This window comes from Salvelinus namaycush, chromosome 37 (genome assembly GCF_016432855.1).
Source record: "Salvelinus namaycush isolate Seneca chromosome 37, SaNama_1.0, whole genome shotgun sequence".
Taxonomy (NCBI): Eukaryota; Metazoa; Chordata; class Actinopteri; order Salmoniformes; family Salmonidae; genus Salvelinus; species Salvelinus namaycush.
The window spans coordinates 27,632,454-27,659,952 of NC_052343.1; the positions used below are offsets into that span (position 1 = coordinate 27,632,454).

The 27,499-nt window shown below is 41.5% G+C and overlaps 1 protein-coding gene across 1 annotated transcript in view; it reads right to left on the bottom strand.

Annotated features, from left to right (window-relative positions):
- Positions 1–27,499, bottom strand: part of osbpl3b (oxysterol binding protein-like 3b) — an 86,438-nt gene that overhangs the window by 10,277 nt on the left and 48,662 nt on the right. The window contains exons 10-16 of the mRNA XM_038976456.1: positions 16,171–16,308; positions 15,166–15,256; positions 14,844–14,968; positions 7,179–7,298; positions 3,356–3,493; positions 3,172–3,235; positions 1,182–1,260 (exon numbers count right to left, since the gene is read on the bottom strand). Coding sequence (XP_038832384.1) covers positions 1,182–1,260; positions 3,172–3,235; positions 3,356–3,493; positions 7,179–7,298; positions 14,844–14,968; positions 15,166–15,256; positions 16,171–16,308 — 755 coding nt within the window. The remainder of the gene's footprint in view (positions 1–1,181; positions 1,261–3,171; positions 3,236–3,355; positions 3,494–7,178; positions 7,299–14,843; positions 14,969–15,165; positions 15,257–16,170; positions 16,309–27,499) is intronic.

Here is a 27,499-nt window from a genome sequence, read left to right on the forward strand (position 1 = left end):
AGTCTATAATCAGTCTATTATCAGTCTATCATCAGTCTATCATCAATCTATCAGTCTATTATCAGTCTATTATCAGTCTATCATCAGTCTATCATCAGTCTATCATCAATCTATCATCAATCTATCAGTCTATTATCAGTCTATCATCAGTCTATCATCAATCTATCAGTCTATTATCAGTCTATTATCAGTCTATCAGTCTATCATCAGTCTATCAGTCTATTATCAGTCTATCAGTCTATTATCAGTCTATCCGTCTATTATCAGTCTATTATCAGTCTATTATCAGGCTATCATCAGTCTATCATCAGTCTATTATCAGTCTGTTATCAGTCTATCATCAGTCTATCAGTCTATTATCAGTCTATTATCAGTCTATTATCAGTCTATCATCAGTCTATCATCAGTCTATCAGTCTATCATCAGTCTATTATCAGTCTATCAGTCTATCATCAGTCTATTATCAGTCTATTATCAGTCTATCATCAGTCTATCATCAGTCTATCATCAGTCTATCTTCAATCTATCATCAATCTATCAGTCTATTATCAGTCTATTATCAGTCTATCATCAGTCTATCATCAATCTATCAGTCTATTATCAGTCTGTTATAAGTCTATTATCAGTCTATCATCAGTCTATTATCAGTCTATCATCAGTCTATCAGTCTATCATCAGTCTATTATCTATTTGAGTGATATCTGAACACTGACAAACAGATTTGGGTGGTCTGGTTGGACCATGGATGTAGTGGCTAGTTGGTCAGTAAGGGTGGTCTGGTTGGACCATGGATGTAGTGGCTAGTTGGTCAGTAAGGGTGGTCTGGTTGGACCATGGATGTAGTGGCTAGTTGGTCAGTAAGGGGGTCTGGTTGTACCATGGATGTAGTGGCTAGATGGTCAGTAAGGGGGGTCTGGTTGGACCATGGATGTAGTGGCTAGTTGGTCAGTAAGGGTGGTCTGGTTGTACCATGGATGTAGTGGCTAGTTGGTCAGTAAGGGGGGTCTGGTTGGACCATGGTCGTAGTGGCTAGTTGGTCAGTAAGGGGGTCTGGTTGTACCATGGATGTAGTGGCTAGATGGTCAGTAAGGGTGGTCAGGATGTACCATGGATGTAGTGGCTAGTTGGTCAGTAAGGGTGGTCTGGTAGAGTGGGATTGAGAGGGACAGTAAAGGACTCACCCTGGCAGAATCACATGGGTGGTGCCCACAGGAACTATTTCCATAGACTTCCCCCAGAACTTGTTTTTCCACCTCACGTCTAAAGACATCACAGGAAAGACAACAGCAGCGTTAGTGCATCCAAGAGGAACGGCTTCCAGCTTTAGACTAATAGCTGGTATGGTTGGTTAGGGCCTCCAGCTTTAGACTAATAGCTGGTATGGTTGGTTAGGGCCTCCAGCTTTAGACTAATAGCTGGTATGGTTGGTTAGGGCCTCCAGCTTTAGACTAGCTGTAATAGCTGCTATGGTTGGTTAGGACCTCCAGCTTTAGACTATAAGCTGCTATGGTTGGTTAGGGCCTCCAGCTTTAGACTAATAGCTGGTATGGTTGGTTAGGACCTCCAGCTTTAGACTAATAGCTGCTAAGGCTGGTTTGGACCTCCAGCTTTAGACTAATAGCTGGTATGGTTGGCTAGGACCTCCAGCTTTAGACTAATAGCTGGTGTGGTTGGTTAGGGCCTCCAGCTTTAGACTGATAGCTGCTATGGCTGGTTTGGACCTCCAGCTTTAGACTAATAGCTGGTATGGTTGGTTTGGACCTACAGCTTTAGACTAATAGCTGTTATGGTTGGTTAGGACCTCCAGCTTTAGACTAATACCTGGTATGGTTGGTTTGGACCTCCAGCTTTAGACTAATAGCTGCTATGGTTGGTTCGGAACTCCAGCTTTAGACTAATAGCTGCTATGGCTGGTTTGGACCTCCAGCTTTAGACTAATAGCTGGTATGGTTGTTTCGGACCTCCAGCTTTAGACTCATAGCTGATATGGTTGGTTAGGACCTCCAGCTTTAGACTAATAGCTGGTATGGTTGGTTAGGGCCTCCAGCTTTAGACTAATAGCTGGTATGGTCGGTTAGGGCCTCCAGCTTTAGACTAGCTATAATAGCTGCTATGGTTGGTTAGGGCCTCCAGCTTCAGACTAGCTGTAATAGCTGGTATGGCTGGTTAGGGCCTCGAGCTTTAGTCTAATAGCTGGTATGGTTGGTTAGGGCCTCCAGCTTTAGACTAATAGCTGGTATGGTTGGTTAGGGCCTCCAGCTTCAGACTAGCTGTAATAGCTGGTATGGCTGGTTAGGGCCTCCAGCTTTAGACTAATAGCTGGTATGGCTGGTTAGGGCCTCCAGCTTCAGACTAGCTGTAATAGCTGGTATGGCTGGTTAGGGCCTCCAGCTTTAGACTAATAGCTTGTATGGCTGGTTAGGGCCTCCAGCTTTAGACTAATAGCTGGTATGGTTGGTTAGGGCCTCCAGCTTGAGACTAGCTGTAATAGCTGGTATGGTTGGTTAGGGCCTCCAGCTTGAGACTAGCTGTAATAGCTGGTATGGTTAAGACCAGTGTTCTGCGTGATCGGGAAAATCTCTTGCCCCTAGTTATAAACCCAGTGTCTGTGTCAGGTGAAAGGGTGTGTATCAGGTGAAAGGGTGTGTATCAGGTGAAAGGGTGAGTATCAGGTGAAAGGTTGAGTATTAGGTGAAAGGGTGAGTATCAGGTGAAAGGGTGTGTATCAGGTGAAAGGATGAGTGTCAGGTGAAAGGATGAGTGTCAAGTGAAAGGATGAGTCTCAGGTGAAAGGGTGAGTATCAGGTGAAAGGGTGTGTATCAGGTGAAAGGGTGAGTATCAGGTGAAAGGGTGAGTATCAGGTGAAAGGGTGTGTATCAGGTGAAAGGGTGAGTATCAGGTGAAAGGGTGAGTATCAGGTGAAAGGGTGAGTATCAGGTGAAATGGTGAGTATCAGGTGAAAGCGTGAGTATTAGGTGAAAGGGTGTGTATCAGGTGAAATGGTGAGTATCAGGTGAAAGCGTGAGTATTAGGTGAAAGGGTGAGTATCAGGTGAAAAGGTGAGTATCAGGTGAAATGGTGAGTATCAGGTGAAATGGTGAGTATCAGGTGAAAGCGTGAGTATTAGGTGAAAGGGTAATAGTTTATAGAGGACCATGGTGTTGACTTACCTTGCCAGAATATGTAGTTTTTAGAGTCAGCGTGGCATGCTGATATCGGTGGGTGATGGCTGACCTGAGAACAGAGATAAAGAATGGCAGGCTTGTACTTGATGGATCAAACCCTATGAATTCTTCAGATGTGGGACAAATACTTACAGGCCATATTTAGGACATGTGGGTCTATGTACAGTACCTGTTCTGCTACAAATCGGAGGCCCTTGTCAGGACGGTCACACTCGTAGGTCTCCCCCAGGACCGGGTTGAAGGGCTTCCCTCCCGCTCGGTGGTAGCTGGACGCGTACCCCGACACTGCAAACGTGGCTATGTACACCTACAGACAGTTAACAGCACCGGTCAGTTCATTACTCCTCTGTTCAAGTATCAGTCATCAGCACATTCTAATGGCCATCATCAGTAACACTTGAGCAGGATAACCACACACACACACACACACACACACACACACACACACACACACACACACACACACACACACACACACACACACACACACACACACACACACACACACACACACACACACACACACACACAGTAGTTAGTGAGAAAACACAGAAGGTCAACCCAAGAATGACATTATGACAGTTTTTATGGATGACAGAAAGTGCAAAGTGGAACCATAGAGTTGGATAGAGGACTTGGCCCAAAGCCTGTTTTAGCCCTCAATGGCACTGGCTGTGCTATCTCCATTCTCCAAAGATGAGCCGAGCGGAGATGAGCTCTCTAGTACATCTCTATGAGATAAGAGGTCGTCCCACCATAATTACCCCAGGGGGTCCGCAGGAGAACTGTTTGTAGTGAGTTTGTGTCAAATGGACCATTCAATAACCCTTCATTCTAACAACTGATCATTGCTGGTGAAATTCCCATTAGATTTCCCACAGATATAGCTATCATTGGGCTCCCGAGTGGCGCAGCATCTCAGTGCTAGTGGTGTCACTACAGACCCTGGTTCAATTCCAGGCTGAATCACAACCGGCCATGATTGGGAGTCCCATAGGGTGGCGCACAATTGGCCCAGTGTTGTCCGGGTTAGGGTTTGGTCATTGTAAATAAGAATTTGTTCTTAACGGACTTTTCTAGTCAAATAAATCAAATGTAAATAATTTCCTCTCCACTTGAGTAGAATGGGCCTGATGACCTCAGTAATGTGAAACTGAATGGGAGAGGCTGTGTCCCAATGGAACTAGTGCACTACTTTTAATCAGGGCCCATAGGGAATAGGGTGCCATTTGAGAGGAAGCCAAAGTGGCTGGCTGGCTGAGTGGATGCTGTCTGGATCTGGATGTCCCCTCTGATAGGCCACACTGGGCCAGGGGACAAAAAACACTCATCATCATCATCATCACCATCTCCTCCACTCCACAAAGACACTGATGGGATAGCTGTCTTCATCTGCCTGCAGCCTCTCCTCTTCAACACAGACTAGAGCTGTCTTCATCTGCCTGCAGCCTCTCCTCTTCAACACAGACTAGAGCTGTCTTCATCTGCCTGCAGCCTCTCCTCTTCAACACAGATTAGAGCTGTCTTCATCTGCCTGCAGCCTCTCCTCTTCAACACAGACTAGAGCTGTCTTCAGCTGCCTCTCCTCTTCAACACAGACTAGAGCTGTCTTCATCTGCCTGCAGCCTCTCCTCTTCAACACAGATTAGAGCTGTCTTCATCTGCCTGCTACTGCAGGTTAAACTAACACAAGTGATGGAGAAAGTGGCTGAATGGCTAAATATTTCCTCATCATACAGGTTATTAATAACACTAATAAACAAGGTAGAGTTTGCTCTCTGTAGTCTAGAGAGCACTACTGTACCTCTGTCTGTAACTAATGCCTAGATGTTGATTGATGTAGCATTACTGTACCTCTGTCTGTAACTAATGCCTAGCTATTGATAGATGTAGCATTACTGTACCTCTGTCTGTAACTAATGCCTAGCTGTTGATTGATGTAGCATTACTGTACCTCTGTCTGTAACTAATGCCTAGCTATTGATAGATGTAGCATTACTGTACTTATGTCTGTAACTAATGCCTAGCTATTGATAGATGTAGCATTACTGTACCTCTGTCTGTAACTAATGCCTAGCTATTGATAGATGTAGCATTACTGTACCTCTGTCTGTAACTAATGCCTAGCTGTTGATTGATGTAGCATTACTGTACCTCTGTCTGTAACTAATGCCTAGCTATTGATTGATGTAGCATTACTGAACCTCTGTCTGTAACTAATGCCTAGCTGTTGATTGATGTAGCACTACTGTACCTCTGTCTGTAACTAATGCCTAGCTATTGATAGATGTAGCATTACTGTACCTCTGTCTGTAACTAATGCCTAGCTGTTGATTGATGTAGCATTACTGTACCTCTGTCTGTAACTAATGCCTAGCTATTGATTGATGTAGCATTACTGAACCTCTGTCTGTAACTAATGCCTAGCTATTGATAGATGTAGCATTACTGAACCTCTGTCTGTAACTAATGCCTAGCTATTGATTGATGTAGCATTACTGAACCTCTGTCTGTAACTAATGCCTAGCTATTGATAGATGTAGCATTACTGTACCTCTGTCTGTAACTAATGCCTAGCTATTGATTGATGTAGCATTACTGAACCTCTGTCTGTAACTAATGCCTAGCTATTGATAGATGTAGCATTACTGAACCTCTGTCTGTAACTAATGCCTAGCTGTTGATTGATTTTTGGCTCTGCCTGCTGATAATGCAGTGAGAGGAGGAACAGAACACACAGTCATAGCGATGATCCATGAGGTGAACTAGAGAAAAGGGCTGATGTGTCAATAAATACAGGCTGCATCCCAAATAGTACCCTATTCCCAAGTGCACTACTTTTGACCACAGCCTTAATGGGTATAGGGAGCCATTTGGAACGCAGCCTGTATTTACTGACACCTCTGCCCTTTTCTCTAGTTCAACTCATGTATCATCGCTATGACGCCCACCTCTCTGACAAACTGACAAACTCCACTCAACTTCTATTGGTCGGGGAGTCTGGAAGCTGTGGGTCTAGTTCTGGTCCTATGCCTGTCATTCACACTGAGCTACTGCAGCCAGTAACACACATTCATCATTTCAAATGGAACAAACACTCTGCAGGAAATATATTCCACACAGATTTATTACCGCAGTAAGGTGCCATGTCTTCAAAGGCTTTCATCAAATGTCTCTAGCTTTAGAAAAACTGGTCAGTGAATACAAAGCGCCATCAAATCAGGGAAGTGCTGATCCTAAATCCTCAATCCATTTTAGTAGTCATATACAATTGCTGATAAACAATTATATGCACAAAAGCAGAAAACCAAACAGATCATTTGTACCAAGTAATTTAAAACGGAGCGAGCCGAGGCACACTACTGGCTACAGCCGGAGGGTCCAATCAGGATCTAGCCAGTGGGAATGAAATGTAATTTCTCCTCAAATGTCCATAGGACATTACAGCACTACCGTGAAGAGTGTGTATTATTCACCATTTGTGCAGAAGGGGTCTTGTGTGCCCAAATGTGTGAATTTGTTCGGTGTGTGTATGTGTGCGGGTCCCATTGTGAAAGTGGTACTATGTCAGTGTGTGTGTGTGTGTGTGTGTGTGTGTGTGTGTGTGTGTGTGTGTGTGTGTGTGTGTGTGTGTGTGTGTGTATTCAGAGCATATTCTCTCTCCATACCCTCAAAGGAGTTCAGTGTGTGTGTGTGTGTATTCAGAGCATATTCTCTCTCCATACCCTCAAAGGAGTCCAGTGTGTGTGTGTGTGTGTGTGTGTGTGTGTGTGTGTGTGTGTATTCAGAGCATATTCTCTCTCCATACCCTCAAAGGAGTTCAGTGTGTGTGTGTGTGTATTCAGAGCATATTCTCTCTCCATACCCTCAAAGGAGTCCAGTGTGTGTGTGTGTGTGTGTGTGTGTGTGTGTGTGTGTGTGTGTGTGTGTGTGTGTGTGTGTGTGTGTGTGTGTGTGTGTGTGTGTGTGTGTGTGTACACATCCCCTCTCACCATGCGTTCAAAGGGGTCCTGTGTGTTAGCAGCTCTGTCCAGCAGCTCGCTGTACTCCAGCTCCTCACACAGTCTCTGCAGGGTGTTGAGGGGCTCGTTCAGCTGAACAGGCATAGCCACCTGAATAATCATTACAACACATTTACACAGCAATCACAAAGCTAGATTTGGTCACCTTCATAAGAAAACAAATGTAGTAATTATGTAATAATGTCACGTAAACCAAATGGAATAATGTAAGTATAATAATTAGACATTTAGTAATGTTTAGAGCTTTTCACAACAGAGGAATCTCAACATTCTATGTAGGCAGAGACAAATCACAAACACAACAGAAATAAACCAACACAGGAGACAGAAATAAACCAACACAGGAGACAAATCACAAACACAACAGAAATAAACCAACACAGTAGACAGAAATAAACCAACACAGGAGACAAATCACAAACACAACAGAAATAAACCAACACAGGAGACAGAAATAAACCAACACAGGAGACAAATCACAAACACAACAGAAATAAACCAACACAGGAGACAGAAATAAACCAACACAGGAGACAAATCACAAACACAACAGAAATAAACCAACACAGGAGACAAATCACAAACACAACAGAAATAAACCAACACAGGAGACAAATCACAAACACAACAGAAATAAACCAACACAGGAGACAAATCACAAACACAACAGAAATAAACCAACACAGGAGACAGAAATAAACCAACACAGGAGACAGAAATAAACCAACACAGGAGACAGAAATAAACCAACACAGTAGACAGAAATAAACCAACACAGTAGACAGAAATAAACCAACACAGGAGACAGAAATAAACCAACACAGGAGACAGAAATAAACCAACACAGTAGACAGAAATAAACCAACACAGTAGACAGAAATAAACCAACACAGGAGACAGAAATAAACCAACACAGTAGACAGAAATAAACCAACACAGTAGACAGAAATAAACCAACACAGTAGACAGAAATAAACCAACACAGGAGACAAATCACAAACACAACAGAAATAAACCAACACAGGAGACAGAAATAAACCAACACAGGAGACAGAAATAAACCAACACAGGAGACAGAAATAAACCAACACAGGAGACAGAAATAAACCAACACAGGAGACAGAAATAAACCAACACAGGAGACAGAAATAAACCAACACAGGAGACAGAAATAAACCAACACAGTTGACAGAAATAAACCAACACAGGAGACAGAAATAAACCAACACAGTAGACAGAAATAAACCAACACAGTAGACAGAAATAAACCAACACAGTAGACAGAAATAAACCAACACAGGAGACAGAAAAAAACCAACACAGGAGACAGAAATAAACCAACACAGGAGACAGAAATAAACCAACACAGGAGACAGAAATAAACCAACACAGTTGACAGAAATAAACCAACACAGTAGACAGAAATAAACCAACACAGGAGACAGAAATAAACCAACACAGTAGACAGAAATAAACCAACACAGTAGACAGAAATAAACCAACACAGTTGACAGAAATAAACCAACACAGTAGACATAAATAAACCAACACAGTAGACATAAATAAACCAACACAGTTGACAGAAATAAACCAACACAGTAGACAGAAATAAACCAACACAGTAGACAGAAATAAACCAACACAGGAGACAGAAATAAACCAACACAGGAGACAGAAATAAACCAACACAGGAGACAGAAATAAACCAACACAGTAGACAGAAATAAACCAACACAGTAGACAGAAATAAACCAACACAGTTGACAGAAATAAACCAACACAGGAGACAGAAATAAACCAACACAGTAGACAGAAATAAACCAACACAGTAGACAGAAATAAACCAACACAGGAGACAGAAATAAACCAACACAGTAGACAGAAATAAACCAACACAGTAGACAGAAATAAACCAACACAGTAGACAGAAATAAACCAACACAGGAGACAGAAATAAACCAACACAGTAGACAGAAATAAACCAACACAGTAGACAGAAATAAACCAACACAGGAGACAGAAATAAACCAACACAGTAGACAGAAATAAACCAACACAGTAGACAGAAATAAACCAACACAGTAGACAGAAATAAACCAACACAGGAGACAGAAATAAACCAACACAGTAGACAGAAATAAACCAACACAGGAGACAGAAATAAACCAACACAGGAGACAGAAATAAACCAACACAGTAGACAGAAATAAACCAACACAGTTGACAGAAATAAACCAACACAGTAGACAGAAATAAACCAACACAGTAGACAGAAATAAACCAACACAGGAGACAGAAATAAACCAACACAGTAGACAGAAATAAACCAACACAGTAGACAGAAATAAACCAACACAGGAGACAGAAATAAACCAACACAGTAGACAGAAATAAACCAACACAGTAGACAGAAATAAACCAACACAGTTGACAGAAATAAACCAACACAGTAGACAGAAATAAACCAACACAGTAGACAGAAATAAACCAACACAGTAGACAGAAATAAACCAACACAGTTGACAGAAATAAACCAACACAGTAGACAGAAATAAACCAACACAGTAGACAGAAATAAACCAACACAGTAGACAGAAATAAACCAACACAGGAGACAGAAATAAACCAACACAGTAGACAGAAATAAACCAACACAGTAGACAGAAATAAACCAACACAGTTGACAGAAATAAACCAACACAGTAGACAGAAATAAACCAACACAGTAGACAGAAATAAACCAACACAGTAGACAGAAATAAACCAACACAGTTGACAGAAATAAACCAACACAGTTGACAGAAATAAACCAACACAGTAGACAGAAATAAACCAACACAGTAGACAGAAATAAACCAACACAGTTGACAGAAATAAACCAACACAGGAGACAGAAATAAACCAACACAGTAGACAGAAATAAACCAACACAGTAGACAGAAATAAACCAACACAGTTGACAGAAATAAACCAACACAGTTGACAGAAATAAACCAACACAGTAGACAGAAATAAACCAACACAGTAGACAGAAATAAACCAACACAGTAGACAGAAATAAACCAACACAGTTGACAGAAATAAACCAACACAGGAGACAGAAATAAACCAACACAGTAGACAGAAATAAACCAACACAGTAGACAGAAATAAACCAACACAGTAGACAGAAATAAACCAACACAGTAGACAGAAATAAACCAACACAGTTGACAGAAATAAACCAACACAGGAGACAGAAATAAACCAACACAGTAGACAGAAATAAACCAACACAGTAGACAGAAATAAACCAACACAGGAGACAGAAATAAACCAACACAGTAGACAGAAATAAACCAACACAGTTGACAGAAATAAACCAACACAGGAGACAGAAATAAACCAACACAGTAGACAGAAATAAACCAACACAGTAGACAGAAATAAACCAACACAGTAGACAGAAATAAACCAACACAGTAGACAGAAATAAACCAACACAGTTGACAGAAATAAACCAACACAGGAGACAGAAATAAACCAACACAGTAGACAGAAATAAACCAACACAGTAGACAGAAATAAACCAACACAGTAGACAGAAATAAACCAACACAGGAGACAGAAATAAACCAACACAGTAGACAGAAATAAACCAACACAGTAGACAGAAATAAACCAACACAGTTGACAGAAATAAACCAACACAGTAGACAGAAATAAACCAACACAGTAGACAGAAATAAACCAACACAGTAGACAGAAATAAACCAACACAGTTGACAGAAATAAACCAACACAGTAGACAGAAATAAACCAACACAGTAGACAGAAATAAACCAACACAGTAGACAGAAATAAACCAACACAGGAGACAGAAATAAACCAACACAGTAGACAGAAATAAACCAACACAGTAGACAGAAATAAACCAACACAGTTGACAGAAATAAACCAACACAGTAGACAGAAATAAACCAACACAGTAGACAGAAATAAACCAACACAGTAGACAGAAATAAACCAACACAGTTGACAGAAATAAACCAACACAGTTGACAGAAATAAACCAACACAGTAGACAGAAATAAACCAACACAGTAGACAGAAATAAACCAACACAGTAGACAGAAATAAACCAACACAGTTGACAGAAATAAACCAACACAGGAGACAGAAATAAACCAACACAGTAGACAGAAATAAACCAACACAGTAGACAGAAATAAACCAACACAGTTGACAGAAATAAACCAACACAGTTGACAGAAATAAACCAACACAGTAGACAGAAATAAACCAACACAGTAGACAGAAATAAACCAACACAGTAGACAGAAATAAACCAACACAGTTGACAGAAATAAACCAACACAGGAGACAGAAATAAACCAACACAGTAGACAGAAATAAACCAACACAGTAGACAGAAATAAACCAACACAGTAGACAGAAATAAACCAACACAGTAGACAGAAATAAACCAACACAGTTGACAGAAATAAACCAACACAGGAGACAGAAATAAACCAACACAGTAGACAGAAATAAACCAACACAGTAGACAGAAATAAACCAACACAGGAGACAGAAATAAACCAACACAGTAGACAGAAATAAACCAACACAGTTGACAGAAATAAACCAACACAGTAGACAGAAATAAACCAACACAGTAGACAGAAATAAACCAACACAGTAGACAGAAATAAACCAACACAGTAGACAGAAATAAACCAACACAGTAGACAGAAATAAACCAACACAGTTGACAGAAATAAACCAACACAGGAGACAGAAATAAACCAACACAGTAGACAGAAATAAACCAACACAGTAGACAGAAATAAACCAACACAGTTGACAGAAATAAACCAACACAGTTGACAGAAATAAACCAACACAGTTGACAGAAATAAACCAACACAGTAGACAGAAATAAACCAACACAGTTGACAAAAATAAAACAACACAGTAGACAGAAATAAGCCAACACAGTTGACAGAAAAAAACCAACACAGTTGACAGAAATAAACCAACACAGTAGACAGAAATAAACCAACACAGTAGACAGAAATAAACCAACACAGTAGACAGAAATAAACCAACACAGTAGACAGAAATAAACCAACACAGTAGACAGAAATAAACCAACACAGTTGACAGAAATAAACCAACACAGGAGACAGAAATAAACCAACACAGTAGACAGAAATAAACCAACACAGTAGACAGAAATAAACCAACACAGTAGACAGAAATAAACCAACACAGTTGACAAAAATAAAACAACACAGTAGACAGAAATAAGCCAACACAGTTGACAGAAAAAAACCAACACAGTTGACAGAAATAAACCAACACAGTAGACAGAAATAAACCAACACAGTAGACAGAAATAAACCAACACAGTAGACAGAAATAAACCAACACAGTAGACAGAAATAAACCAACACAGTAGACAGAAATAAACCAACACAGTTGACAGAAATAAACCAACACAGTAGACAGAAATAAACCAACACAGTAGACAGAAATAAACCAACACAGTAGACAGAAATAAACCAACACAGTAGACAGAAATAAACCAACACAGTAGACAGAAATAAACCAACACAGTTGACAGAAATAAACCAACACAGGAGACAGAAATAAACCAACACAGTAGACAGAAATAAACCAACACAGTAGACAGAAATAAACCAACACAGTAGACAGAAATAAACCAACACAGTTGACAGAAATAAACCAACACAGGAGACAGAAATAAACCAACACAGTAGACAGAAATAAACCAACACAGTAGACAGAAATAAACCAACACAGGAGACAGAAATAAACCAACACAGTAGACAGAAATAAACCAACACAGTTGACAGAAATAAACCAACACAGTAGACAGAAATAAACCAACACAGTAGACAGAAATAAACCAACACAGTAGACAGAAATAAACCAACACAGTAGACAGAAATAAACCAACACAGTAGACAGAAATAAACCAACACAGTTGACAGAAATAAACCAACACAGGAGACAGAAATAAACCAACACAGTAGACAGAAATAAACCAACACAGTAGACAGAAATAAACCAACACAGTTGACAGAAATAAACCAACACAGTTGACAGAAATAAACCAACACAGTTGACAGAAATAAACCAACACAGTAGACAGAAATAAACCAACACAGTTGACAAAAATAAAACAACACAGTAGACAGAAATAAGCCAACACAGTTGACAGAAAAAAACCAACACAGTTGACAGAAATAAACCAACACAGTAGACAGAAATAAACCAACACAGTAGACAGAAATAAACCAACACAGTAGACAGAAATAAACCAACACAGTAGACAGAAATAAACCAACACAGTAGACAGAAATAAACCAACACAGTTGACAGAAATAAACCAACACAGGAGACAGAAATAAACCAACACAGTAGACAGAAATAAACCAACACAGTAGACAGAAATAAACCAACACAGTAGACAGAAATAAACCAACACAGTAGACAGAAATAAACCAACACAGTTGACAGAAATAAACCAACACAGTTGACAGAAATAAACCAACACAGTAGACAGAAATAAACCAACACAGTAGACAGAAATAAACCAACACAGGAGACAGAAATAAACCAACACAGTAGACAGAAATAAACCAACACAGTAGACAGAAATAAACCAACACAGTAGACAGAAATAAACCAACACAGTAGACAGAAATAAACCAACACAGTAGACAGAAATAAACCAACACAGTAGACAGAAATAAACCAACACAGTAGACAGAAATAAACCAACACAGTTGACAGAAATAAACCAACACAGTTGACAGAAATAAACCAACACAGGAGACAGAAATAAACCAACACAGTAGACAGAAATAAACCAACACAGTAGACAGAAATAAACCAACACAGTTGACAGAAATAAACCAACACAGTAGACAGAAATAAACCAACACAGTAGACAGAAATAAACCAACACAGGAGACAGAAATAAACCAACACAGTAGACAGAAATAAACCAACACAGTAGACAGAAATAAACCAACACAGTAGACAGAAATAAACCAACACAGTAGACAGAAATAAACCAACACAGTAGACAGAAATAAACCAACACAGTAGACAGAAATAAACCAACACAGTTGACAGAAATAAACCAACACAGTAGACAGAAATAAACCAACACAGTTGACAAAAATAAAACAACACAGTAGACAGAAATAAGCCAACACAGTTGACAGAAAAAAACCAACACAGTTGACAGAAATAAACCAACACAGTAGACAGAAATAAACCAACACAGTTGACAGAAATAAACCAACACAGTTGACAGAAATAAACCAACACAGTTGACAAAAATAAAACAACACAGTAGACAGAAATAAGCCAACACAGTTGACAGAAAAAAACCAACACAGTTGACAGAAATAAACCAACACAGTAGACAGAAATAAACCAACACAGTTGACAGAAATAAACCAACACAGTTGACAGAAATAAACCAACACAGGAGACAGAAATAAACCAACACAGTTGACAGAAATAAACCAACACAGTAGACAGAAATAAACCAACACAGTAGACAGAAATAAACCAACACAGTTGACAGAAATAAAGCTAAAAGTCCATGGATACCTTGGAGAGGTCTTTCCCTATGTTGTTCTTAAGGATGTTCCATAGACTGATGTTACTGGTGTTGGGGCTGGCCGACGGGAGGCACGACCTGCGTCTTCTCAGAAGGGTCCCGTTCTCTTCACAGCCTGGAGGGTGGAGGGTTATGATCAGGATATTAGTGGTCATAACTACTGCATGTCAATACGTAACCAGGAAAACACGTCCCAAATTGCACCCTATTGTACTAGTGTTAAACAGAGCTCTATGAGCCCTGGTCAACAGGAGTGCATTATACTGGGAATAGGGCGCCACTTGGAACACACATGGTAAAGTGTCCCCTTACCCGAGTTAGGTCTCTCCGTCTCGTTGTTGAAGTTGTCCATGGAGATGTTGTCGCTGACGTTGTCACTGATGTATGAGTCATCATCAGAGGCCTGCAGGATAAAGAATAAATCCCAGATGATCATTAGTGACAGGTCAAATATACCTTTTTAACAGCGCCCACCTGAGAGAGGCAAGAACCAGGAAACAGGAAGCTGTCAGGTCCCTTTCAACATCCTGTCACAACATATGGGAACATCCTAAATGGTGCCCTATTCCCCATGGGCCCTGGTCAAAATGGTGCCCTAAATAGGGAATAGGATGCCATTTGGGATGCATTCAGTGGGTTTGATAACGGAGGAGGAGGGAGGGAGAAGAGGAGAGACGGTCGGTCCCAGAGGAGACACTGACAAATGTACACCTCCTCTCTGCAGTAAGGGTATTTTATTTTTAGATGGGGGTAATTAACTTTCACACAGGGACAGAAAACATACTGAACATGTTCTGTAGCTCAGAGCTCTGACTGGAGGTGCCTCATTAAGTCTGAAGCCAGAAGTGTGTCCAGACAAAGTATTCATCCAGTTCCCTGTCTGTTACTCCTCTCTCCACCTCCTCCCTCCTCATCCCCCTCCCTCCTCTCTCTCTCTCCCCCCCCCCCCCCTCTCTCTCCTCATCCCCCTCCCTCCTCTCTTTCCTCATCTCTCCTCCCTCCTCTCTCTTCTCATCCTCCTCATCCCCCTCCCTTCTCTCTCTCCCCCTCCCTCCTCTCTCTCCTCCTCCTCCCCCTCCCTCCTTATTCTCCCTCCCTCCTCTATCCTCATCCTCCTCCCTCCTCATCCTCTCTATTCATCCCCCTCCTCCCTCCTCCCACCCTGTAGCCTCCCCTTTCTCCTCTTCCTCCCCCTCCCTCCCCAATCCTCCCTCCCTCCCTGTCCTCCTATTCCTCCACCCCTCCCTCCTCATCTCCTCCTCCAGTATTGACTGGTTTCAACAGCAGAGAGAGAGAGCAGCCCAGTCAGACACTGACCTCGTTTTCTGAGGAGCTGGCAGACAGTAGAACCTCCTGAGCATCGAAGAACTCTGACAGAGATTCTGTGATGGATGCTCTGCTCTCATTGGACGCCTGGTGAACTAGGGGGTGGGATCCATCTGTGGAGTCTTGCTTCTAATAAGAGGAGAACATAATGCCAGTTAGGTTTAGGTTTAGATTAATTCAGCTAGGTTAAGGCTCAGATTAAATCAGCTAGGTTTAGGCTCAGATTATTTCAGCTAGATTTAGGCTCAGATTAATTCAGATAGGTTTAGGCTCAGATTAATTCAGTTAGATTTAAGCTTAGATTAATTCAGATAGGTTTAGGCTTAGATTATTTCAGCTAGGTTTAGGCTCAGATTAATTCAGCTAGGTTTAGGCTTAGATTAATTTGAACTCATTCTCCTGTTGTTAGAACTTTCAAAAGGGAAAAACATTACTGTCTGAAACAATAAACCATGAATAAACATGTACATTTCCAAAGAATAGCGTGACTGAACACAAATGTACCTTATTCCTGTTATAGGGCAGTACTGTTGACCAGGGCCCATAGGAGGACCCAGACAGTACTGTTGACCAGGGCCCAGAGGGGGACCCAGACAGTACTGTTGACCAGGGCCCAGAGGGGGACCCAGACAGTACTGTTGACCAGGGCCCAGAGGGGGACCCAGACAGTACTGTTGACCAGGACACATCGGGGGACCCAGACAGTACTGTTGACCAGGGCCCAGAGGGGGACCCAGACAGTACTGTTGACCAGGACCCATAGGGGTACCCAGACAGTACTGTTGACCAGGGCCCATAGGGGGACCCAGACAGTACTGTTGACCAGGGCCCATAGGGGGACCCAGACAGTACTGTTGACCAGGGCCCATAGGGGGACCCAGACAGTACTGTTGACCAGGACCCTTAGGGGGACCCAGACAGTACTGTTGACCAGGGCCCAGAGGGGTACCCAGACAGTACTGTTGACCAGGACCCTTAGGGGGACCCAGACAGTACTGTTGACCAGGGCCCAGAGGGGTACCCAGACAGTACTGTTGACCAGGACCCATAGGGGGACCCAGACAGTGCATTAGGCCTACTTGTTGATTCCCTCGTGCCTCTGTGGACCAACTAATGATGAGGAAACAGGGAAGCCTTCCTCTGAGGAAACTCCTCTAACAATAATAGAATCCCTAACTGGGCTGTGTGTGTGTGTGTGTGTGTGTGTGTGTGTGTGTGTGTGTGTGTGTGTGTGTGTGTGTGTGTGTGTGTGTGTGTGTGTGTGTGTCATGGGGGCTGTGTGTGTGTGTGTCTCATGGGGGCTGTGTGTGTGTGTGTGTGTGTGTGTGTGTGTGTGTGTGTGTGTGTGTGTGTGTGTGTGTGTGTGTGTGTGTGTGTGTGTGTGTGTGTGTGTGTGTGTGTGTGTGTGTGTGTTTGTTTTGTATGTGTGCATGTGCGAGTGTGTGTGTGTGGGCATGTGTGTGTATGTGTGCACATGTGTGTGTGTGTACTGGAAGCATCCAGGGATGTGATTAACAGGATCAGGTTGTACCCTATCATCAGATGTGATTAAATAAACACAACAGTGAGCTCCGGAGGGTACCAACGGACTCTGATTCCCTGAGTGTGTGTGTGTGTGTGTGCGTGTGTGTGTGTGTGTGTGTGTGTGTGTGTGTGTGTGTGTGTGTGTGTGTGTGTGTGTGTGTGTGTGTGTGTGTGTGTGTGAGCTCATGAGGATAACAACTGACTCTGAACAGAAGGAGAGGTGTTTACAACTAACAATCCCTTCAGTCTAATCTTCTCATCAGTTGTTGTCTCAACACTCAGCTTGATAAGTAGGAGTTGGAGCTGTCAACACTAAGCATCCATATTATAACAGTTAGTAGAAAACACTGCTGAACCTGTTACTCTGTAACAACTAAGGAGATGTTGTGATGATAACCACTCATCATTACAGAGGGGGTAAACAAGCAGTGAGTGGGACAACACCTGTTGTATTGGGACTAAGGCCAGCAGATTATAAAATGTGTGAAATGCTATTATAATCATATAGCCTGTTCTCACTAGATAATAATGCCAATGATGATGATCAGGGTTGTAAAATTCTGGTAACGTTCACAACGTTCCCAGGTTTTTCCAGAAATCACAGTTTAGAGTCCTAGAATTAGGAGGGAATAAGCATAAAATCCAGAATCCTCTGGAATCCGGAATCCTCTGACAAGTTAGCGGAATTTTGTAAACCTGATTATGCTGATGTGGGAGGGAGGGTGTGTCATCATGCACGTCATCATGCATGTCCCACACCCACCTGTAGGGGACCAGAGAGGTTTATGAGCCCAGTGGAGGGTTCTGGGACGCAGCGGGACTCAGCGTGAATGTTGCTCAGCCGCCCTCTCAGTTCAGAGTTCTGGGCTATAGCCTGGATGGAACAACAAACAACCAGTGTTCTGTTTCAGCACACAGCCACACACACAATGCTGGGACGTATTCATTAGTGCACACCGTAGCAAAACCTTTTGCAACAGAAAAATGAAAAACAAGTGTTTCTTATTGGACACATCCCTCTGTGTTGCAGTCTGTTATCTTCTGTTTGGTGCATAGTGAATATGACCCTGGGACACCAAAACACCACGTATCTCTACTGATTGGTATGGTTCATACTTTTTCTATTTTCCTAATCAAACATTTTCTGCATTACTTGTGTTTCTGCCAATTCAAAAATATAAATGTTTGAAATGTGATTCTGCACATATAGATTGTGTCAATGGATTCATCATGTACTGAAAACAGGTGCTGTATGAACACAGAGCTGTGGGGAAGATGTGATGAGGTACCTAGAAATATCTCCCCAATAAGCTCTGAGAACAGGTGCTGTATGAACACAGAGCTGTGGGGAAGATGTGATGAGGTACCTAGAAATATCTCCCCAATAAGCTCTGAAAACAGGTGCTGTATGAACACAGAGCTGTGGGGAAGATGTGATGAGGTAAATATCTCCCCAATAAGCTCTGAAAACAGGTGCTGTATGAACACAGAGCTGTGGGGAAGATGTGATGAGGTAAATATCTCCCCAATAAGCTCTGAAAACAGGTGCTGTATGAACACAGAGCTGTGGGGAAGATGTGATGAGGTACCTAGAAATATCTCCCCAATAAGCTCTGAGAAGACCCAAACAAGATGAGATCTGCCTCATCCGTAGTAGGAGTGGTTAAGAACAGAGGTGTCTTTCAAGAGTGACTGAGAGAGGCAAGACATCCAACAAAATACAATGTCACTTCCAGACATTGATATGCCATTAGGGCTGGAGGTTATGGATGAAGACTGTCATGAATAAATTAAATAACTGTCATAACCGTAAAAAAAAAATGGAACGAACAGCTGACTGAAGACGCGATGACCAGGCACTATTGTGGTTGAGTCCGTTTCTGCGATAACTTGATTTAACTTTTTGCTGCTCCTTGCTGAAACAAGCAAGGTGTTTAAGCAAAGTCTTCGGTTGCCTAGGCAACACCTCCCTCCCTGCAGCAACAGCACACATAGAAATAGAATGGGCTTGGAACCTCTAACCCTCTAAGCCCCGCCCCCCTTGTTTACTGTTGCAACCTCGCACAACATTTTCCCGGCAAGACCAATTCCCCATTCAACCACTGGTGAAATGCCCTCACAAAGATCTCAAACTGTGTTTCTAATACACAATGAAATGAAACATAGACTAACCCTTGCTAATCAGGAAACTCTTGGGTTTGTTGTGGTGGACTGTCATTACAATTGCTTCACGGAAGCGCGGTACAATTATTTTTGTAGTGAAGCATGTAGGGAAGTCAGATGTTCAGGCTGCTGCAGAGTCACTATGGAAACTAGTCTAGAGCAAATGGTTAAATTGTGTTTAGTAGCATTTTTAAACTCTCTCCATGGTTAAAGATAGTGAGAAATATATGTCATTGTTCTAAACATCTGTGAGTGTGCTTCATACAGTATAGTACGACTATGACTGGTTGTCATCTAACGTCAGGTAGATGTAGGATACCAAAGTTCCTCGAGGTTTGTCTGTTAGAAGAGCGCAAACGGTGCAATGTCGCCGCTGTTATTGTCCCAGGTCCATTCATTTCAATTCAATATCAATGTGAGGGATTCATGTGCGCAAACTATTGATTACAGTAGAACAAGCTAATTCATTTGTGTCTTGAGTGACAGCTTGGTAAATATTGGCGCGTGAGCAGTTTATATGGCACTCATTTAGCAAAATACAAGTCATCTGAATACAAGTGTGACACGTGTGTGTCGGGAGTAACTTTTATGTATTGATCTTCAAAATATCATGACTTATTTCAGCAAACTGATTATCCAACAAAGACGAGGAATAGGCGGCCAGTACGTTGCATAAACTTTAGTCAACTATTACCAGAAAATATATAGAAAAGAACAGCATATTTATTATGAATTTGAACATCTAAAACCGGTGTTTTGACACTCGGCCATAAATCAAAAAGCCATGACAACAGGAAGCAGCAACAGTATCATTTTAAATGTATGTTTTAGGACAATAAATGGTACTTTAACATCATTTTTCAACAGGATTCTACTGTATCAGGTAAAAACAACTGAATGAGCCAAAAAACGTGATATGATTTATTGATTTTGATGATATTGGTTAAATCGTGAATATAATGTTTGTCCTGGCTACTGAATGTCTCTGAATTCACTGTCAGCATGCAGTCAAAACTATCACCACTTTTGGAGCTAACTAGTGCTCTCAAATCGTATTCTGATGTTGACTGCAGATGGGAGATGTATTCATAACATTGCTGACTTAGCTAGCTAACATACACTACCGTTCAAAAGTTTGGGGTCACTTAAAAATGTCCTTGATTTTGAAAGAAAAGCACATTTTTTGTCCATTAAAATAATATCAAATAGATCAGAAATACAGTGTAGACATTGTTAATGTTGTAAATGACTATTGTAGCTGGATTTTTTTATTGAATATCTACATAGGCGCACAGAGGCCCATTATTATTATTATTATTTTTCATTTTTTATTTTATTTAACCAGGTAGGCCAGTTGAGAACAAGTTCTCATTTACAACTGCGACCTGTCCAAGATAAAGCAAAGCAGTGCGACAAAAACAACAACACAGAGTTACACATGGGATAGACAAACGTACAGTCAATAACAATAGAAAAATCTATATACAGTCTGTGCCAATGTAGTAAGATTAGGGAGGTAAGGCAATAAATAGGCCATAGTGGTGAAATAATTACAATTTAGCATTACCACTGGAGTGATAGATGTGCAAATGATGATGTGCAAGTAGAGATACTGGGGTGCAAAAGAGCAAAACAAATAAAAATAACAATATGGGGATGAGGTAGTTGGGTGGGCTATTTACAGATGGGCTGTATACAGGTGCAGTGATCGGTAAGCTGCTCTGACAGCTGATGCTTATAGTTAGTAAGGGAGATATAAGTCTCCAGCTTTAGCTTTTGTCTAGTTTGAGAAACAGACGCCTCACAAGTCCTCAACTGGCAGTTTCATTAAAAAGTACCCGCAAAACACCAGTCTCAACGTCAACAGTGAAGAGGCGACTCCGGGATGCTGGCCTTCTAGGCAGAGTTCCTCTGTCCAGTGTCTGTGTTCTTTTGCCCATCTTAATCTTTTCTTTTTATTGGCCAGTCTGAGATATGGCTTCTTGTTTGCAACTCTCCCTAGAAGGCAGCATCCTGGAGTCGCCTCTTCACTGTTGACGTTGAGACTGGTGTTTTGCGGGTACTATTTAAATGAAGCTGCCAGTTGAGGACTTGTGAGGCATCTGTTCTCAAACTAGACACTCTAATGTACTTGTGCTCTTGCTCAGTTGTGCACCAGGGCCTCCCACTCCTCTTTCTATTCTGGTAAGAGCCAGTTTGCGCTGTTCTGTGAAGGAAGTGGTACACAGCGTTGTACGAGATCTTCAGTTTCTTGGCAATTTCTCTCATGGAATAGCCTTCACCCACAAATGCCTTCATCCAGCTGGAAATGGCAGAAAAATCTGCTATTTCCAGCTACAATAGTCATTTACAATATTAACAATGTCTACACTGTATTTCTGATCAATTTTATTTTATTTTAATGGACAAAAAAATTGCTTTTCTTTAAAAAATAAGGACATTTCTAAGTGACCCCAAACTTCTGAACGTTAGTTTACATCTAGAGAAAACAAGTTGTATTAAGTGGCTAGCTAGCTAGCGTCAGAGTAAGTTGGTTTAGGCCTAGTTTTCAGACTCATTTTTAGTAAGCAGAGAGCGTGGGCAGGAAGTGCTGACAGGAAGGCCTTAATCTCACACACACCCATGAAGAAGTTTCACTTAAACTCACAAACGGAGCACAGAGGAGGATGAACATTGAGAGAAATAATGGACGTTGAATATCCCCAGGTCAGACTAGTTAGGAGAGACCTAAAAGGAGGAGTCAGGTAACCACAGTGATAGGGGGCTCGGATCATTATGAGATGATGCTCATATCATTTGGTATTGGAACCCACACCCTCTTCGGGGGTTAGGGGCTACTTGCGTCATGGCTCGCTTGAGCCTGGGGCGGGGGAGGAGCCTGTGCTTTAAGAAAGGGTAAGGAAAAATGTGTGGTTAGTGGTTGACTGAAAAAAGCCCCTTTAAGACTGAACATGTATATAGTATGTATAAGCTGGAAGTAGAAGCCTAAATGTTGTTGTACATTAGTTTACTCCAATTGGGGGAGGGGTGGTGGGGTTAGGGGACTGGTACTGTATGTGTTTATTTAAATACATACACTACCAGTCTAAAGTTTGGACACTCATTCCAGGGTTGTTCTTTATTTTTACTGTTTTCCACATTATAGAATAATAGTGAAGACATTACAACTATGAAATATCACATATGGAATCATGTAGTAACCAAAATAGTGTTAAACAAATCCAAATATATTTTATATTTCAGATTCTTCAAACTAGCCACCCTTGAATGAGTAGGTGTGTCCAAACTTTTGACTGGTACAATATATATTTTGCAGAGGCGTCAGAAAAACCACAAGGCTTTCTTTTAGCCGATGAGTAGTGACCAGAGGGGCGTTGCTACGGCCACAGATGCAAGTGTTAACCGTAAATACGTAATTACCCTCTTAGAAAAAAAGGTGCTCTCTAGAACCTAAAATGTTTCTTCAGTTTCCTATGTCCCCATAGGATCACCCTTCTTTTTTTTTTAAAGTTTGGTTCCAGGTAGAACTCTTTTGGGTTCCATGAAGAACCCTTTCCACAGAAGGAATCATCAGTTTTAAGTAGCTGTTAGAGTTTTGAATCACTAACTGACTTGGTTAAATAAAGGTTACAGAATGCTGTTTATACAGTAGTTGTAGAAGATCATGCTTCTTCTTATTAAATGCTGTGCTTCTCATAGGGATTTAGATAAGGGCGGTGGAGGTATCTAATCCATGGTCCATTTTAGCTTATCATAATTGCTTGTGTGATTATTGATTTGTGATATTGACTGATATTGATGGATTGAGCTGGGATTTTATGCCTCTTTTGGGAATTTTGAATAAACTTGCTTTATTGTTCTGAAACCTGTGTCATCAAGGAGTCATACACGTGCATGTCGTTTTTCTCTAGGTTTTAAATCGAAGCATCTGGTTTATTAGTCAATTGGGAGTCTGAGTTACTGGAGTAAAGGGCCCGTGAGGCTAGACTAGTAGCACTGAGTGCATTGGGAAGGAGTCATAGGAGGGGTGATTCTGGGCGGAGTCAACACAGGAAATAGGGGCCTCTTATCGTATTGTGGTCTACGGTGGAAGCTCTGACCTGGACGTTCCTGAGAAGGCGCCAGGTGGAACGGGAGTGAGGCAGCATAAACACTAGGCTCTGAGGATAGCCCACTTTACTGTAGGGCCTTACTGTTGAGGTTGAGGAACAGTTCCTAGCTGTAAACTAGCTCAGTGGTAAGGCAGAGCGGCATCCATCAGGTCTGGAGGATTAATAACAAGGAATAACTGATTGCTATAGGTAGACAGGTTCGAGTTGAGTTGTTAATCCTGTAGAGGTGGTATTTTAGATTGACACAACGTTTTGTGGTCAATGAGACTGAGGGCTAGCTAGGTAATCAGCTGAGCTAGCAAACAATGTAACAAAAGTATAATTTCTTATTAGAAAAATACTTCATTAACAGGCTCTGCATTTCAGGAATCACAGTAGCAAGTACCCCTGGTGTACTGTTAAATTATTTTGCCATTTATTTTTTAAAGAAAACTCTCCGTTTTTGTCATATCCCTCAATGGCGTGAATGCGATTTGATTTCAACATGAGGTTGTCCAAGGAGTCGGGACTCGACGACAGTTGCCATCCATTGGAGCGATGTGGCTAACTGATGTGGCTCATGATAGGCAGGGCAAACCCATTTAGGTGATTTCTGGTATATAATCAAAATAAATACATCTCAGCAGTTTTTTCCTGATTAAGCACAATACCATTGGAAATAAATATTGAAAGTCAATTTATAGTCATAAAAATGACATTGAACATGATGCTGTTGCTGCTTCCTGTTGACAAGACATTTTGATAAATAGCCCAGTCAAAACAGTTTTAACGAATCCAAATCAATAACCAATATGCAGAAACAGTTTGTGATATAATGAAAACCTAAACATATAATGTACTACCATACATGTGCAACAATAGTAATCAAATTACTGGTATATTTTATAAACTGCACCTTATAAACTGCACCTTATAAACTGCACCTTATAAACTGCACATGCACCAAAAACCCTGTCGTTTTGACAAGTGTCAATAAATCACTGATATCGATTAGGGGGGAAATCAGGTTGTACGCGCTGTTGAAACTAACACAACTAAAAAACACATGGAGTCTGGAGATATTTAGTACACCACTGGTTAGAGAACAACCAGCAGAAGACCGTCAGCTACACTTTGGACTGATGCGGTTTGATTTGGGGGTCAGCTACACTTTGGACTGATGCAGTTTGATTTGGGGGTCAGCTACACTTTGGACTGATGCAGTTTGATTTGGGGGTCAGCTACACTTTGGACTGATGCAGTTTGATTTGGGGGTCAGCTACACTTTGGACTGATGCGGTTTGATTTGGGGGTCAGCTACACTTTGGACTGATGCAGTTTGATTTGGGGGTCAGCTACACTTTGGACTGATGCAGTTTGATTTGGGGGTCAGACACTTTGGACTGATGCAGTTTGATTTGGGGGTCAGCTACACTTTGGACTGATGCAGTTTGATTTGGGGGTCAGCTACACTTTGGACTGATGCAGTTTGATTTGGGGGTCAGCTACACTTTGGACTGATGCAGTTTGATTTGGGGGTCAGCTACACTTTGGACTGATGCAGTTTGATTTGGGGGTCAGCTACACTTTGGACTAATGCAGTTTGATTTGGGGGTCAGCTACACTTTAGACTGATGCAGTTTGATTTGAGGGTCAGTTACACTTTGGACTGATGCAGTTTGATTTGGGGGTCAGCTACACTTTGGACTGATGCAGTTTGATTTGGGGGTCAGCTACACTTTGGACTGATGCGGTTTGATTTGGGGGTCAGCTACACTTTGGACTGATGCAGTTTGATTTGAGGGTCAGCTACACTTTGGACTGATGCAGTTTGATTTGAGGGTCAGCTACACTTTGGACTGATGCAGTTTGATTTGGGGGTCAGCTACACTTTGGACTGATGCAGTTTGATTTGGGGGTCAGCTACACTTTGGACTGATGCAGTTTGATTTGGGGGTCAGCTACACTTTGGACTGATGCAGTTTGATTTGGGGGTCAGCTACACTTTGGACTGATGCAGTTTGATTTGGGGGTCAGCTACACTTTGGACTGATGCAGTTTGATTTGAGGGTCAGCTACACTTTGGACTGATGCAGTTTGATTTGGGGGTCAGCTACACTTTGGACTGATGCAGTTTGATTTGGGGGTCAGCTACACTTTAGACTGATGCAGTTTGATTTGGGGGTCAGCTACACTTTGGACTGATGCAGTTTGATTTGGGGGTCAGCTACACTTTGGACTGATGCAGTTTGATTTGGGGGTCAGCTACACTTTGGACTGATGCAGTTTGATTTGGGGGTGTGGCCAAAACGGAAAGAGAAACGTAACACTTATTTGTCAATCACTCATATCAATATGACGTTGAAATCAACTGCGCGAGAGGTGGATATGAGGTTGCACGTCCTGTTAAAACTAACACAGCACAAAAAACACAATCTGGGAATAATGTGTACATCACTGGTTAGAGGGCAATTTGTAGAAGACAGCTAGCTACCTTTTGAAGTGTTGCATTTTGATGGGTGGGTTGCCAACGGGGTAACCCTTGTTTTGGTTAATCCCTTCCATCGATATCACGCTGAAATCAATAGAACCAGGGGTGTAACGCTGTTTAAACTAACACTATTCAAAGGCCACACGGACATTTGGAATGACCTATACATGGTTGACTAGATGAGAACTTGCATAAGGTTTATATTTATATTTTAGAACGTCGGATGATGATTGTTTTGGAGGCTGCCATCACGAAAAAAGTAACAAAGTACTTTTCAGTTAGTTAACTTAAAAGGATACGTCTGGATTTTGGTAATGAAGCCCTTTATCTACTTCTCCAGTCAGATGAACTCTTGGATACCCTTTTAATGTCTCCGTGCAGTTTAAAGGAAGTTGCTACGGTACAAAACCAAAGATATTGATCCGTTTCAAGCAATCAATCTTATGTCATCGTGATGACTATAAACTTTTATACTAACGTCACCAATCTGAGGTAAAAGGATGTGTAATTCCACTCAATTTTATGGGGTGAAAATGCAAGCTTGTGTAAGGTAGTAACACAAACTGTCCACATTAGGGAAATATACAATCATTTTACATGGCAAAATAATTCAACATGTCAATTTCAGATGATAATATATGTTGCCCACAGACAAACTATTGCAACAATGACATCTATTTCTCACTCATTTAACTATTTAGAGTTTAAAAATACTCTGAAACAGTTTTACTGGAAGCTCCAGACCAGAGACTCCATAGAGTCTGTGTAGCAGCCTGAACGTTTGGCGGCCCTTCTAATATTTTCTAATGTTTTCTAATTTTCTAATGAATCCTGCTTTTACTTCCTACTCTTACGTCCTGCTTTGGTCCTATGGGTACACTCGCAATGGCTGCCAGTCCACCCATTATGCCATCGCTGACTTGACTGGGGAACCCCATTCTATTCATTCTATATCTATAGTAGCACATGCAGCCAGGAGCGGAGGAGAGGAGAGGAGGGAGGGAAGGCTGTAAAAGAAGGAGGGAAGGCTGGGAAGAGGGAGGGAAGGAGG